The sequence below is a fragment of the Myotis brandtii genome, unplaced genomic scaffold (genome assembly GCF_000412655.1).
Source record: "Myotis brandtii unplaced genomic scaffold, ASM41265v1 scaffold479, whole genome shotgun sequence".
Classification (NCBI taxonomy): domain Eukaryota; kingdom Metazoa; phylum Chordata; class Mammalia; order Chiroptera; family Vespertilionidae; genus Myotis; species Myotis brandtii.
In genome coordinates this window covers 481660-499154 of record NW_005368305.1, presented here as the reverse complement: position 1 = coordinate 499154, position 17495 = coordinate 481660, and the positions used below count along the sequence as shown (strand labels likewise).

General features: G+C 36.8%; 1 protein-coding gene across 8 annotated transcripts in view; it reads right to left on the bottom strand.

Annotated features, from left to right (window-relative positions):
* Positions 1 to 17495, bottom strand: part of CTAGE5 (CTAGE family, member 5) — a 126545-nt gene that overhangs the window by 62337 nt on the left and 46713 nt on the right. For 5 of the 8 annotated variants that reach the window (XM_014547540.1, XM_014547541.1, XM_014547543.1 and 2 more), the window contains 9 exons: positions 15787 to 15918; positions 12599 to 12620; positions 11874 to 11962; positions 5660 to 5728; positions 3808 to 3834; positions 3124 to 3234; positions 1889 to 1960; positions 1013 to 1117; positions 85 to 207 (listed from right to left, as the gene is read on the bottom strand). In XM_014547540.1, the coding sequence (XP_014403026.1) occupies positions 85 to 207; positions 1013 to 1117; positions 1889 to 1960; positions 3124 to 3234; positions 3808 to 3834; positions 5660 to 5728; positions 11874 to 11962; positions 12599 to 12620; positions 15787 to 15918 (750 nt within the window). Of the gene's footprint in view, positions 1 to 84; positions 208 to 1012; positions 1118 to 1888; positions 1961 to 3123; positions 3235 to 3807; positions 3835 to 5659; positions 5729 to 11873; positions 11963 to 12598; positions 12621 to 15786; positions 15919 to 17366; positions 17432 to 17495 lie in introns of those variants that run through there. The other 3 variants (XM_014547542.1, XM_014547546.1, XM_014547547.1) reach the window with 2 other exon arrangements.

The window sequence follows — 17495 nt, the reverse complement described above, 5'->3', positions numbered from 1 at the left end:
CTGCCAAAAACAAAAATTTTCAAATTTCAGAATTAGTATAGAATTCTAGCTGACTCAGTCACTAAAACCAGCAGGGCCATTTACCTTGATCTGATTTTCTTTATCACATAGAACTTGTTTTGCATGTACTCTGGAGTCTTCAAATGTTATTTTCTGTTTATTAAGTTCACTCACTTGTTCTTTCCATTCTTCAGCTTCTTGTAAAAGCTAAAAATCAAACCCCACACAAAAAAGAAAAACTCATTATTACTTTATCATACTTTTTATATATTTAACTGTATCATCTATATATATGAAAGCCTAAGTGACCATTACAAGCGGTTGACCAAATGACTGGGAAACTGGTTGCTATGACAACACACTGACCACCAGGGGGCAGACGCTCAATGCAGGAGCTGCCCCTGATGGTCAGTGTGCTCCCACAGCTAACCTGTTGCTGGCCAACCTCCCGTGGTTCCCCCCCCACCCCACCCCGGCCGGCCCCTATCGGGACTGGGCAAGACCACCCTGACTGCCAGCCAGGCAGAGCAACCCCACCTGTGCACGAATTCATGCACCAGGCCTCTCGTTAATAGGTATTATGCAATGCAATGTGTTGCTAAGAAGGGAGGAAAAAGAAAGGGATGGAATGAAGGAGGGAGGGAGGGAGGGACAGGAGTAGGAAAGGAAGGGTGAACTCCTGTTTGCAAAGAACTTTCAAAAGAGTAATAATGTAAAATAACAGACACTTAACCATCTTCAACTAATTAACATAATAAGTCTATATCTATATCAAATGAAGTTTCTGAGATACACATATGTTAGATTTGGTCATTTTTTAGCACTCCTTATATCCCATACTATACCTTACTTGTATTAAAATGTATCCTACACAAGAGACACAGAATATGGGAGATTGTCCTGCTCTTGTGCTCTCCGGGAAAAGCCTTTTCTTGCCCCTTGCATGGGTCAGTCATCAGTATGCCCAGAAGATTTATAAATACAAGTTGAAGGATCCCTATACAGTACAAACCTGTTTCTGGCTTTCCTGAAGTTGGGAATTTTCACTCACAGCATCTTTTATAGCTATCTTAAGTCGTTCTTCATTCATTTGAAATATTTTGAAGGTTGTTTTGGCCTAAGAAAATACAACATATCAAGTTTATAACAATTAGTTTAATACAATAGTTATTTTTTATCCATCTTCCCTAAAACATGAAATTAAAGTAAAAAACATGCCAATATTAATAGAAGAGGCAGCATAGTGTAGGAGAAAAACTCTGGCCTAGAATCAGGATGTAGTCATGGCTCCCACACTAACTAGCTATGTGGCTTTAAACCTTGACTTAACCTCTTATAACCTTCTGTGTACTGTTTAAGAAGTTTAATTAGCTTTTTAAAATATGTTTTTACTGATTTAGAAGGAGAGGGAGAAAGAGAGAAATATCGATGTGAGAAACATCGATTAGCTGCCCCCTGCAGACCCCCGACTGGGGATGAAGCCTGCAATCCGGCATATGCCCGGACCAGGAACCAAACTGGCAACCTTTTGGTGCACTGGACGATGTCCAACCAATTGAGCCTCACCAGCCAGGGCAGTTTAATTAGCTTTTTATTATCTGTTCTTCTCTTACCATAATTTAAGTTCCATGAGAGCTTTCCTGTCTATTTTAACTACTAATGTAAGTGCCTATCACCTACAACAGTGACCAGTACATAGCAATAGCTCAATAAATACTTGTCCAATAAGAAAAATAAGCTTTTCTGAGGTACCTTGTATAAAACATATATGTCTAAGACCCCTATATCTCAAATTATAATATTATATCTTATTTTTTAATCATAATAGTAATAGGAACATTAAAATTATTTTCAAAAGCAACAGACCTATTAGACTAAAGCAACTTACTTCAGCTACTTGTGATTTGAGTGATTTTGATTCATCTTCTAAGGACTGTATCCTTTTTGAAATATCCACCATCTGGAAAGACAGTATCAATCAATAAACAAACATTTACTAAACTCCTCCAGTTTCCAAGATGCCATACACATTAGATATATTGTTAACCTAACCAGTTTTCCTCAAAAAGATGAGGGCTCAAATTAAGAAATCTTCTCCGCCATTTGCTTAAAGGAATCTTACATGAAAGTTACATAATAATATTTTATCTCATCTTTAATGTTTTATGACATTTAAGTTTAAATAGGCTCCAGAAAAGTCCACTAACATTGTATCTTAATAATCTCATACACATCAAGATCTTCCTTAAGAAAGATTTTAAAATATGTGACAAATAAAGTTAAAATGTTAACATACTTTTTGAGTGATAAAATCCACTATGTATGTGATTATTCAAACTAAACTATTTGTGTGAGCTACTTCCATAGTGCATATCAAAAATTTCTATAAGAATATGCAAAAGCCCTAGCCGGTTTGGCCAGGATAGAGGAGTGGATAGAGCATTGGCCTGCAGACTGAAGGGTCCCAGGTTTGATTCCGGTCAAAGGCACATGACTGGGTTGTGGGCTTAATCCCCAGGAGGGGGTGTGCAGGAGGCAGCCGATCAGTGAGTCTCTCTCATCATTGATGTTTCTATCTCTCTCCCCCCTCCCTGCCTCTCTGAAATCAATAAAAATATTATTTTTAAAAAGTCACAGTCGTCTTAAAAAAAAAAAAGAATATGTAAGAAACAACAAAATAATGGTAACCTCTAGCAAATGAAAGAACTAGTGGATCTGAAAAGTTTTACTCTCTACTTTACAACCTTCTGTATCTTTAAATTTTTTACAGTGTTTACAATTCTTTAAATCAGTGCTTTTCAACCAGTATGCTGTAAGGATTTTTAAAACGTGCAATACCTGGCTATTTAGTCAGGGACACTGACCTCTTTTCCTTTAGAATGTCAAAATAAAAATGACAACAGCAAACACAACAATAGCCATCCGATGTGAATGAATCAAAATTATACCTTTTTTTGTCAGATAAGCAAAAAATGTATTTTTTAGAGTGCCACAGAATGTTAGTAATTAGTTTATGTGTGCTATGAAATAAAAAAGGTTGAAAATAGCTGCTTTAAACAATATAATTTTTTTAATGCAATAACTTTCTTCTACCTACAGTCTCCTCAAACACAGAAGCCTTACCAATTCATCTTGTTCAGAATGTTTAGATTTCTCTTCCTTTAACTCCTTTTCTAGAAAGTCTATTTCATCCTCACATTCAGATTTGGAACTGTTCAGCTTTTCACAGATTGCCTAAAAGAGGAAGCCAACTTTATAAGACAGACCTAGGAATTTCTGGTTAGGGTAAATCAGATAATTATAATAAAACACATATACTGTAAGTTAAATAAATTTAGTTTATATATTTGTTCATTTTTATAAGATTGAAATAATAGCCATTCTAGCAGGGGTCAGCAAACATTTTGTATAAAGAGCCAGAGAGTAAGTATTTCAGGTTTGCAGGCCCTGTAGTCTCTGTCCAAATACTCAACTATACCCATGTAGTGAGACAGCAAAGGCAACACATAAATGAATGAGCATGCCTGTGTTCCAATAAAATTTTATTTACAAAAAGCAGGTGGGAAGCCCAGAGTCTAGTTTGCCGACTTCTGCGCTAAAGCATTATAAAAGCAAAAATGAGGAATAAATCCAATTTAATAAAATTAAAGACATAATAAAATGCAAAATAAATTTTAAAACCAATCAAGATTGTTTCATAATGATAATCTACATTGAATTAAGACATATTTTCAGTGACCTTTTAAATTTAAAATGATTAGTTCTTGGATTATTCTAATTGGATATTAAATGCTATAATAAACATACCTCTGATATTTGTGATTCTTCAACAAACTTGTTAAAAAATAAACAAACCAAAAGTTCAAAGAATTTAATGTAGGCCCAAATAAAAGCAGAACAAATACATACTACATTATAGTGGTTAAAAACTTATATATATTTCCTCAAATTTGACTATTCCATTATAAGAATTCTCTTACTTGAATCAAAATTACCACATCATTTTGATTTTATCTACCGAGTCAACCATCAAATTTTTTAAGTTGCATCATGTTAGTTTATATTCAATTTAATAATCTTGAAAATAAACATTTTCTTAAATTACTAAAATTAGACATTTACTTATTCATTTTAAACAAGTGATTGTTCATTTCAACACTCACTTGTTCACATTTTAAATGAATGATTATTCATTTTAAAATAAAACTTCAGCTAATCTTATGCTAGATTAAGTAAGTTCAATGTCTTGAGAATAAATTGGTGTTTTATTTGATCCACAATACCACGAAGCTTGAGGCCTTTGCCCTCCAGTTTTTTAGGGGTTTTCTAAGCATGCTAAATGCCTTTAAAATTTTTTTAATCAGCCCTAGCTGGTTTGGCTCAGTGGATAGAGCGTCGGCCTGCAGACTGAAGGGTCCCGGGGTCGGTTCTGGTCAGGGGCATGTACCTTGGTTGCGAGCACATCCCCAGTAGGGGGTGTTCAGGAGGCAGCTGATCGATGTTTCTCTCTCATCGATGTTTCTAACTCTCTATCCCTCTCCCTTCCTCTCTGTAAAAAATCAATAAAATATATTTTAAAAAAATTTTTTTTAATCAAACTAATAAATTACTACTAGACCAACAGCTAAAAGAGAGGGTCAACAAATAAAATATAACTATTTCAACAAGTTCTTAAGAATATTAATAGGTAACAAGTGAAGAAAGAAAAATTTAAGAAATGCTTTTCATTTGGAATTCAATTTGTAACTTACTTTAGACTCCAGTAGGAAATTCTGAATCATTATCCATAGACTTTCTGATGATTTACAGACATCAGTGATTGAGAACTGCCCAGCTGGACTGACTGAACATGTACACCAAAGGTAGGAAGTCTATTGTTTCTACTTTAATATTAGTAAGCTTTTTATAAAACTTCCACTTTAAAACAGTAGTAAGGCACTCCCATTACCTAAGGTAATCAATCTGTTGGAGTTTAGCCAAGGGACAAATTATGATACCTTCGTTCCTATTTAAGCCAAGTCATACATGGCAGGAAACCCAACTATGCATATGTCTTCCCAACTCTACCATCAGTGACATCATGCTGACATCTTGAAATTGGTCACAGTCAGAGTATTTACACGATATAAGTCAGGAAATGCTACAAATAAGGGCTTCTGCTTTGCAGATATCCAGTTGCTAAATATTTACCAGCACACCACTTATAACATAAATCTTTGGTCTAATTCTAGTCACTCCTAATATACTAGGGATGAAGTAAAAGCAAGTAATACCAAAATTTACGTAATTTATTGTTACCAACTATGCCTAAATTTATGAAAATCAATGTTATATTTTTCTTTCTGGAGCAAAATAAGTAAAAAAAAGGAAAAGGTCACGTTTAATACATTTCCCAGGAATGATGAATAAAGACCTCCTATAACACCCTAGATTTCAGTGAACTGAACACCTCACTCAAAACAAGTTTGCAACAACAGTTCAAATATTTAAAATATTTTATGCTACTTATTAATATTCTATTTCCTCTATTTAAATTTTTTTAAGTTTAACATCAAGAGATGCTCTTTTATATTTCCTTTCAAATAGTTTTGAGAAGACACATTTCATTTAAAATTGATGCTATTCCCCCAGCTTTTATAATTATACTATGTATTTTTACCTCTAAATTTTGAGCTTCTGTTGACTCCTTCTCAGAGCTGGAATCCTTTAATGATTCTAAGCCTTCATACTGAAAGAAAGCAACACTGTAAGTAAAAAGTACAAATTTTATCTGGGTAGGTATCTAAGAAACAGACAGAATCTAGTTCCACAGATATGTTAAATTTATTTGGATTTACTAAACTTTAAATTTGACTACTATAACAAACAAAGCTAGGGCAGCTAACACATCACAACCCATTAGCTTGGGCAACAAATGGCAGAACTTTACACTTAAGGCTATCCAAAGTCTACTTACTCATTAAAGAGAAATTTATACCAAGTGTTCATCAGAAATTTTCACTTGTAATTCAAATCTAACAACAAATAAAGCAAACAGGGACTATAAAATGTTTTAAAAATAAAGAAAACAACCAAGAACAATGTAAAATAGGACAATGAAACATACAATGCTACAGGATTTAGCAAAATGCACTTACTTCATTGCTTTTTTTAAAAGTAAATTAAGATGCCTCATTAGTACAGTAGGTAGCACATCAGTCTCATAAAAAGTAAATTAAATGGAAGAGCCAAGTTGTTTTAGATCAATCTTCTCGCTAAGAACAAGAAACAGAGCTGGACGAATATAACAAAAGACAGGATATGTCTGAAGGCCTTAGAGCAGCGGTTCTCAACCTGTGGGTCGCGACCCCTTTGGGGGTCAAACGACCTTTTCACAGGGGTCGCCTAAGACCATCGGAAAACACATATAATTACATATTGTTTTTGTGATTAATCACTATGCTTTAATTATGTTCAATTTGTAACAATGAAATTGGGGGCCACCACAACATGAGTAACTGTATTAAAGGGTCGCAGCATTAGGAACGTTGAGAACCACTACCTTAGAGAGTGATCAAAATAATGAGAATGTGTGACAGGAAACAAAATAATCAGAACAAGCAGAGATTTTAGTAGAATTGGGAGTTGAGAAGACAACATTTAGAGTTCAGGACCTGCTGAGTAGGATGAACCATGAAGCTCAGACAGACTTCAGGATGGGACCCTGTGGTAAGTTAAATAACGACCTCTCCACAGTCTACCCTAATTCCTAAAATCTCCAGGTGTGATTAAGGATCTTGAGCTGGAGCAAATATCTGAGATTATATTGACGGGCTCAATATAGTCCCAAGAGGCCTTATAAAAGGGAGGCAAAAGGATCAAAGTTGGGAGAGAAGATGATGTGAAGATAGAAGCAGAGGATGGAGTGATACAGCTATGAGCCAAGGAATGTGGGAAGTCTCCAGAAGGTGGAAGAGGCAAGAAACAGGTTCTCTCCGGGACACAGACTGGCTGATATTTTAATTTTAGCCCTATAAGACTGGCTTTACACTTCTGACCTCCAGAACTATAGTTGAATAAATCTGTGTTGCCTTATGCCACTAAATTTGTGGTAATTTGTTAGAGCGACAAGAGGAAACTACTACCAACCCACAATGACTACCTTATAAGCAGGTCTAAACCACAAACTAACCATTTTAAGTGAGGGCAAGTCTCCAAACATCTCAATCTGTGATTAAAGTAATCTAAGATTTCAAATGTCCCTAGCTCAGCTGCCTATGAGAAGCAACAGTAAATCCTCACTGCAGAAAGATCAAAATTATCTGTATAATTTTTGTTATACTATCACTGATACTCAATATAAAATAACCTGGTATTCAAAAAGACAAGATTTGACCTGGCCAGTGTGGCTCAGTTAGTTGGAACATCATCCTGTATACAAAAAGGTTCTGGGTTCAATTCCCGATCAGGCCACATACCTAGGTTGTGGGTTTGATCCTGGTCAGGCACGGGCACTAGTTGGGCACATACAGAAAGCAACCAATGTTCCCTCTCACATTGATGCCTCTCTCTCTCTCTCTCTCTCTCTCTCTCTCTCATTCTCTCTCTCTCTGTCTCCCTCCCTTCAATTTTAGCCCTATAAGACTGGCTTTACACTTCTGACCTCCAGAACTATAGTTGAATAAATCTGTGTTGCCTTATGCCACTAAATTTGTGGTAATTTGTTAGAGCGACAAGAGGAAACTACTACCAACCCACAATGACTACCTTATAAGCAGGTCTAAACCACAAACTAACCATTTTAAGTGAGGGCAAGTCTCCAAACATCTCAATCTGTGATTAAAGTAATCTAAGATTTCAAATGTCCCTAGCTCAGCTGCCTATGAGAAGCAACAGTAAATCCTCACTGCAGAAAGATCAAAATTATCTGTATAATTTTTGTTATACTATCACTGATACTCAATATAAAATAACCTGGTATTCAAAAAGACAAGATTTGACCTGGCCAGTGTGGCTCAGTTAGTTGGAACATCATCCTGTATACAAAAAGGTTCTGGGTTCAATTCCCGATCAGGCCACATACCTAGGTTGTGGGTTTGATCCTGGTCAGGCACGGGCACTAGTTGGGCACATACAGAAAGCAACCAATGTTCCCTCTCACATTGATGCCTCTCTCTCTCTCTCTCTCTCTCTCTCATTTTCTCTCTCTCTGTCTCCCTCCCTTCTTCCTTCCCTCCCTCCCTTTCTCTTCCTCTTCCTCCCACTGCTATCTTTGGGTAAGTATTAAAAAATAATAATTAAAAAAATGAATAAAAAGACAAGATTTGACTCAGAACCAAAGGAAAAAGTAAGAGAAACAGAGTTCTTAGTCAGACATTGGCTATAATAAAAAAAGACATATAACAAGTGTTGGGAAAGATGTGGAAAAACTGTAACACAAACTGCTACTGGGAATGTGAACTGGTGTAGTCACTGTGGAAAACAATTTGGTAGTTCTTTCAAAAGTTAAATGTAAATCTAAATCTAGCAATTCTACTTCTGGGTATATACTACCCAAAAGAATTGAAAACATATATCCAAAAAAGAAAACATATATCCACACAAAAACTTGTACATAAATGCACATAGCATCATTTATAATAGCCAAAAATGAGAATAACCTAAATGTCCATCAACTGACAAATGGGTATGTAAGTTGACACAAAATATTATTTGGCAAAAAATATATAAAAAATTAGTACTGATACATGCTACAACAATGATAAACCTTCAAAACATCATTGTAAGTGTTTTAAAAAAGCAAGGCACAGCCCTAACTGGTTTGGCTCAATGGATAGAGCGTCGGCCTGTGGACTCAAGGGTCCCAGGTTTGATTCGGGTCAAGGGCATGTACCTTAGTTGGGCACATCCCCAGTGGGGAGTGTGCAGGAGGCAGCTGATCGATGTTTCTCTCTCATCGATGTTTCTTACTCTCTATCCCTCTCCCTTTCTCTCTGTAAAAAATCAATAAAATATATATTTTTTAAAAAGCAAGGCACAAAGGACCACATATTATATGATTCCATTTATGTGAAATGTACAGAATAGACAATTTTATAGGAACAAAAAGTACATTAATTGTGTAGGCCTTGGGAATGGGAGAGAATGGGTGAAGGGTGGTAGCTAAGAGGCGAAGCATTTCTTTTTGGGGTAATAAAAATGTTTGAAATTTATTGTAATGGATGCAAAACTCTGTTAATATATTAAAAGCCACTCATGCCCTAGCCTGTTTGGCTCAGTGGATAGAGTGTTGGCCTGTGGTCTGAAGGATCACAGGTTCGATTCTGGTCAAGGGCACATGCCCAGGTTGCAGGCTCAGATACCAGGGAATAAATTTAAGAAAAGATATACAAGCCTGGCTGGTGTGGCTCAGTGGCTGAGCACTGACCTATGAGCCAGGAGGTCACTGTTCGATTCCCAGTCAGGGCACATGCCTGGGTTGTGGGCTCGATCACCAGTGTGGAACATGCAGGAGGCAGCCAATCAATGATTCTCTATCATCACTGATGTTTCTATCTCTCTCTCCCTCTCCCTTCCTCTCTAAAATCAATAAAAATATATTTAAAAAAAGAAAAGCTATGCAAGATCTCAACTCAAAGATGTATAAAACAATATTGAAAGGATTACAAAAAGACGTAAGTAGAGGGATATACCATAATCCATTCACAAGAACACAACATTGCAAATATCAATTCTCTCCAAATTGATCTGTATATTTAATGCAATCCTAATCAAATTCCTAGAGCAGGCTATGTACGTGTGTAAACAGATTAAATGATTTCAAATTTATACTAGTATACAAAGGCAAAATGCCAAGACAATCTTGAAGAACAAACTTAGAGGTGTACACTGTGGTAACAAGACGTTATAAATGCCCTCGCTGGTTTGGCTCAGTAGTTATAGTGTCAACCCACAGACTGAAGGGTCTTGGGTTCAACAGCAAGTCAAGGGCACATACCTCGGTTGCCAGTTCAATCCCCGGCCCCTGTAGGGGCACGTGCAGGAGGCAACCAATCTATGACATATCTCTCTCTCTCTCTTTCTCTCTCTCTCTCTCTCTCTCTCTCTCTCCCCCTTCTTCCCTCTCTTTCTCCCCCCTACCTCCCACTGTCTCTAAAAAACAATGAGGAAAAAATATCCTCCAGTGAGGATTAAAAAATAAAAAGACTTTTTATAAAAACACAGTAGATTTAAAAAGCGTGATTGGCATGAGAATAAAAAAATATATAGCCCAACAAGACGGAAGCTATAGAAACAGATTCAGATATATACAGTCACTTGAATTAAGAAGATGACACCACAGAACAAAGGAAAAGATGGTCTTTTCAATAAATAGTACTGGTTAATGCAATATCCATATGAAAAACATTAAATTTTGACCTCCAAATCACATCATCACAAATTGAATTCCAGATAGATGACGAACTGAATAAATTTTGGCTAAATTGTTCCCCTCACCCCCAAGTTAATAAGTTAAAGCCCCAATCCCCAGTATGAATTTGATTCCATTTGGAAATAGGCTCTTCAAGGAGGTGATTAAGTTAAAAAGGGGCTTTAGGGTGGGCCCTATTCCAATGTGTCCTTATAAGGAGAGAAAACCTGGACACAGAGAAATACCAGAAACAGGTACCAGGACAGAGGAAAGACCAGGGAATATCAGGCAAGAAGGCTGCCATCTGCAAGCCAAGGAGAGAGACCTTAGAAGAACCAAACCAGCCAACACCTTGGTCCTGGACTGCTAGCCTCCAAAACTGTAAAACAAATCTAATTTCTGTTGCATAAGCCACCCAGTTTGTGGTACGTTATGACAGTCCTAGCAAATTAACATAAAGACTAAAGGAGAAAAGTAAAGCGACAAAGTTTCTAAAAGATAACACAAAAGGATACCTTCCTATCTTTGAGCAGACAGAAATTTCTTAAGTAGAAAACAAAAAGCAGTCATCCACCATAAAAAAAGATTGACATGCCCGGGCAGTGTGGTTCAATGGTTGAGCATCAACCTATGAACCAGGAGGTCACAGTTGGATTCCTGGTCAGGGCATATGCTGGGTTGTAGGCTTGATCCCCAGTGTGGGGAGTGCAGGAGGCAGCCGATCAATGGTTTTCCCTTATCACTGATGTTTCTCTCTTACTCTCCCTTCCTCTCTAAAATCAACAAAAATATATATATTTTTTTTAAAAGATTGACAAATCAGACTATATTAAAATTATAAACTTCTGCTTACCAAGATACCATCCTATATAATAAAAGGCTAATGTGCAAATTGACCAAACAGAAGAACGACCAGTCGCTATGACGCACACTGACCACCAGGGGGCAGACACTCAACGCAGGAGCTGCTCCCTGGTGGTAAGTGCGCTCCCACAGGAGGAGCACTGCTCAGCCAGAAGCCAGGCTCACAGCTGGCGAGAGCAGTGGCAGTGGCGGGAGCCTCTCCCGCCTCCGTGGCAGTACTAAGGATGTCCAACTGACAGCTTAGGCCTGTATGAAATAAAAAGGCAAACACAAGGTGGAAGAAGATATTTGCACCACATATATCTGGCACAGGACTCATACTCAAAATATGGGAAAAGAAGTCCTACATATCAAAAAGGAAAAAAAATATAACTATACCTTTAAAAATATAAAGAAGAAAGAAGAGGAAGAAGAAGACCAATAAACATATAAAAAGGTGTTTAACTTCACTAGTCAGGAAAAGGCAAATTGAAACCTAGTAATTTGAAGAGCAACTTGAACTCTTATACTTCGCAAACAAAGCATTAATAATTTTAAGCTAATACAGAAGTACCTATATTAAGAAGTATAAAATCCTCAGACTCTAACATGAATGTTTATATTTTCAAAAATGTCTTACCTCTTTTTGTACAAGGCTAAATTTTTCAAGTAGTTTACATTTTTCTTCCATTAGTGTAGAAAGTTCCACAGCAAGCTTCTTCTCTCTTTCTAAATAAAAAGTTAAAATATAAAAACATTTATCCGTAAAGATATATATACCCCTATGTTCAATTACAACATCATTTACAATAGCCAAGAAATAAAAACAACCTGACAGACACTGGTTAAAGAATATGTGATGTGTATAAATATACAGTATAGTATAAAATTATACAATGGAAAACTACTTAGCAATAAAAAGATGAAATATTCACATTGATGACAACATGAACAAATCTTTAAAGTATTATGCTAAGTGAAATAAACCAGACTAAAAAGGACAAAAAATATGATTTCACTAATATGTGTAATATAAAACAAATAGCAACAAACGAACTAACGAAAAAAACAAACTTACAGATACAGACAACAGAATGGAGATTACCAGTAAGGAAAGAGGTGGAGAGAAGGCAAAGTTGGTAAAGGGGGTCAAATATATTGTAATGGAAGGAAACTAGACTTCAGGTGGTAAGCACATAACAGGGTACACATATGTAGAATTATAATCTTATACACCTAAAAATCATGTTATTAACCAATGTTACCCCAGTAAATTTTTTTAAAGTTAATATTATCATGTGTAAATTGTTTTAAGTTTTAAAATTATAAACAATGGTGAGGTCTAAAGTAGAAAAAAGAGCTTACCCACATAAAGCCGGCTTCTAACCTGAAACAAATTTTAAGCAAAATTACATTAAAACAAATACACATTCAAGTAAGTCTAATTTATTTAACTTATACTGCCAACTTAAAAATAACACTTTTCTTATTGCCTAAGTATGAATTTATTAATCAAAAGTGTTCTGTCCAATGAGAAAAATGCAACATATTAAAATCTATTAAAAATTCACATTGTGTATTAGGATATTAAAAATGCTGAAATACTGTATCATTTAGCCCATTATTCCTCAAACATATTTGGCCCTAAAACAAACTATTTCAGGAAACCCCTATCATTACCTCCCCTAGTGCTAATATCCAAAATAACACAATTTGAGAAATCCAGGGTCATGGATCTGAACTGACTATAAAGAAACAGGAAACACTACCTTTGTATTCTTTAATATCTCTCTCTCTCTCTCTCTCTCTCAAATAATGAAGGAAAAATTCCACCTGTAGGGAGATCAGATTTAGGGTTAAGGTAATATAAGCAAGTATAAAGAAACAATGGGGAATTAAATCATCTACAGAAGATGTATAGGGATAAAATTTAAAAAACAAAACAAAATTTAAGCCTTGTCTGTGTGGCTCAGTGGTTGAGCGATCACTCATGAATCAAGAGGTCAGGATTCAATTCCTGGTCAGGGCACATTGCACAGGTGGCGGGCTCAATCCCCAGTAAGGGGCTCCCCAGTAAGGGGCATGCAGGAGGCAGCTGATCAATGATTCTCTCTCATCACTGATGTTTCCATCTATCTCTCCCTCTCCCTTCCAATCTGAAATCAATACAAATATATTTTTTAAAAATGTTTAAAGTCAAGGTACAGTAGTATGGGTAAAGATGAGGAATTAGCGAACTGAAACATCAGATTGAGGAACTCCCTCAAAAGGTAACAGGAAACTACCAAAAAAAATATTTTTAAGTTAAGAGATATAGAAATCTTAAGCATAAGGGCTAACATCTAAAACACAGTAATCCCAAAAAAGAGAAATAAAAATGTAAAATGCAGAAGAAATTTCCCTGATTTAAAAAATGATAAAAGATCTCATTAAAAGAATAGAAATGAGAGTGCAGAAAAGGTCTACATGTATGTGGAACTCTTACATGTGGCATAGCAGATGAGTAGGGAAAGGAGAGACTATTCAATACATGAAGCTAGAAAAAGTGGTTATATTTGGGGGGCAAAAATTACACTGAATTCCTATCCCATATCAAATAAAACATTGGATTCAAGATGAATCAAGGACTTACATCTTAAAAACAAAATTTTAAAATTAAGAATATCTGCTCATCAGAAAACACTTTAAGAAAAATGAAAAGAAGTTTCATACTGGGACACAGACTATACACATAATCAATAAGGGTAGCATCAAGAATAATGAACACCTACAAATAAAAAAACAACAAACTACTCAATAAAAACTTAAGCAAAAGACATAAACAACTGTTTCCCAAAATGACAACCACATATGACTGGTAAATTTAGTAACATTATAATCTCACTTGAGATCAAGGAATTCAAATCAAGACCGTCATTTTTCCATTCAAGTGGCAAAATAACAAGTGTTGGAGAAGACAGAAATCAAATGGATCTCTGGGCCTCTTATATATTGCTGGTAAGGGTATAAATTGGTACAGACAATTTGGAAAACAATTTGGCATTATGTTTAAAAGTAGAAGTTCCCATATATTCTATAACCCAGTAATCTCACACTTAAGTATATTACCAAGAGAAACTTTAAAATACACAACAGGCCTTTGCTGGTGTGCTCAATAGTTAGTGTTGGCCCCAGACTGAAGGGTCTCGGTTCGATTCTCAGTCAAGGGCACATACCTGGGTTGCAGGTTAGATCCCCGGCCCCAGTCAAGGGTCATAGGGGAGGCAACCAATCCATGTGTCTCTCTCACATCAATGTCTCTCGCTCTCTCTATCTCTATCTCTATCTCTATCTCTATATCTCTATCTCTATCTCTCTTCCCTCCCTCCCTCCCTCTCTGCCTTCTACTCTCTCTAAAAAGCAATGGAAAAAAATATCCTCAGTAAGAATTAAAAGGAAAAAGAAAAAAAAAAGGTAAAATAAACAACAGGAGATATATATAAGAATATACATAGCAGGTGGCTACTGGAAATATCAGGAGAAACACTTTGTAAAGTATGAGTGTCTAACCATTATGCTGTACACCTGAAATTAATGCAAAATAATACTGAATGTAAACTGTAATTGAAAACATATATTTAATTAAAAATAATATACAGAGCAGCACTAATAGTAATAGAAAAAAAACTGAAAACAACCCAAATGTCCAAGACCATAAAATCTAAAATTTTAGTATACTCTTACAATGTAATTTCTACAGCAATCAAAATGGAAAAAATTAGTCTCATGCAAAAACACAGATGACTCTTAGGAATATACAATGGAATAAAAAAGTTCCAAAACATGACACAGAGCATGAAACTGCATAAAATCACATATATACTTTTGATAAATATATGTAGATAGAACCAAAAAAAATTTTAAGGCTTGGGAATAACAAGGATCAGGATAAGGTTACGTCTAGTACAGGGAGGCAGGGAGATGAAATAAGGGAGGATCACCTAACTATAAGTGATACTCAGTGTTTGTTTCCGGGTTGAGTGGCATATTCACAGATGTTTAGCATACTTTAAAAACAAACACAGACATAAATAAATACTAAAAGTGAGGTTTTAGTATTAGTTCTACAAAGAAATCCTTTAACATTTTTACACTAAAAATATTCCTCTAAATCCATATTCAGTTTCTAGTAGCCACACATTAACATGAGTGATCTATGTAACTACAACCTAACCTGTTATCTTAAAATAAAAGATGTTGCCGAACCGGTTTGGCTCAGTGGATAGAGCGTCGGCCTGCGGACTCAAGGGTCCCGGGTTCGATTCCGGTCGGGGGCATGTGCCTTGGTTGCGGGCGCATCCCCACTGGGGGGTGTGCAGGAGGCAGCTGGTTGATGTTTCTCTCTCATCGATGTTTCTAGCTCTCTGTCCCTCTCCCTTCTTCTCTGTGAAAAATCAATGAAATATATTTAAAAAAATAAATAAATAAAAATAAAAGATGTTTCTCATATTACTTGTTCAATCTGAAGACAAAATGAACATTCTCTTAGAAAGTATATAGCACTGGTTACTTACCGATCGAAAGCTTCTCCACAGAAACAAGAAAACAGCAAAAAATCCAACAATCACTGCACATACCAGCAATTCCCATGGAAAACCATAGGGATTAGAACCTTTTCTCATATCTTCAGGCAATGCTGCCACAACCTTCAAGACAAGAAAATTAACTACCATTATGATAACTCACAAAATCTGTGACTCCAACTCTGAGTTTTATAATACCAGTTTATTGGACAATAATCTACGTGAATATCTTGGAGGGCCCACTGCAGAAGAGAACCATCTGCTAGTCTGTATTCTATTGAAATGGGAAACTTCCTGCAAATGGTTACGGTCTACCACCTTTGCTGTAGAAAGGAAGGTGGTCTTTCCCAAGCCAATCAGACAAGTAGAGGGGGAGGGCCTCTATCTACTGCACACATTCTCTCTTGGGACACAGACTTTGCTAAATGCAGAGATGGGCGCTAACATGGTGCCTAGGACATAGAAATATGCCAGGTCCTAAAAATGAGGCAGAGTCTAGGAGCCAAGAGGAAGGCATATTGTGTAGGCTGAATTATCTGTCTTATTCTCTATGGTGTCTTCTTTTTTTTTTGCATACAAACGTTTAGTAAAGGTTTACTTAAATGTTTCCATCTTGCTTCAGCTACAGGAATATAAGGAATTAGGCTTAGCCTAAGTGCTAAATAAAAGCGCAGGGGCTCTCCAGCACCCTTACCTGGAGCCCACTTAGGCCTCTAGCAAGCATCACTGCGCGACACTCCGAGCCCCCCTTACGTTTCTGGTCACACAGCCCATCCAGTTCGCTGCACACACCATGCTGCTTCATGCCCCCTCTGCTTAAACTATCCCCGCAGCCTTTCCTAAAGACTCAAGAAAATGCAGTCTCTCCCACCCCTCAATTTCCCTAGCACTTTCTGTATATGCTTCCGTGAGCACTTCATCAGTTTCTACTTGGTCCTTTTTTCTGTCTTGCCTCCCCTGACAGCATGATGCCAGGGGCCAAATTATGTCACAGTCCATTTAGAACCCCCATAGAACTGCCATATACATAGGAATACCATGGCAACTGTACTTTTTATTTACATAACAAGAAACAAATAATCATAGCTGCCCCCTTATTGAAAAGGGCTTTTTAAATTTCTAGTGCAAATAGGTGTTTTTGAAAAACACGGCAACATGAATGTCACTAAACATGTCTACAAAGACAACTATAAAGACTCAGAAAAATCCCTGCAACATGACTATAAACTGAACTTAATAATGTTGAACACTTGGAGTTTAATATCTCCAGGTTTTCCATTAACACGACCTTTTACATGAACAAGACAACAGAAAGAAGAACAATCTCTCTTACGGTAAAGCATCTCAAAAGAGCATCTTAACAGAAGATGCAGAATTAGCATCCCAACTCCCTGCCCAGGCTCAGGTATCCGTTCAGGACAACGAGAAGTTTCATCACTAAAAGGGACTCATTTCAGAGGATCAGTCAAGTTTCCTACAGTTGGGGGAACTACGTGGCACTGACTCCTGTTCAAGATCAATAACATGACAGAAAGCATCACTCGTTAGGAATCGGGAAACACTTCACACACCTTTGCAAAGTCCCGCTAAGCAAATGCTCTCTTCGCCGTCCTCGCCTCCAGGGTCCCTCCACCACAACAAGCGGCCCCAGCATCCCGCGGACCTGCTACCGCCGAGCCCGCGGCCGCAGCCCCGGCCCC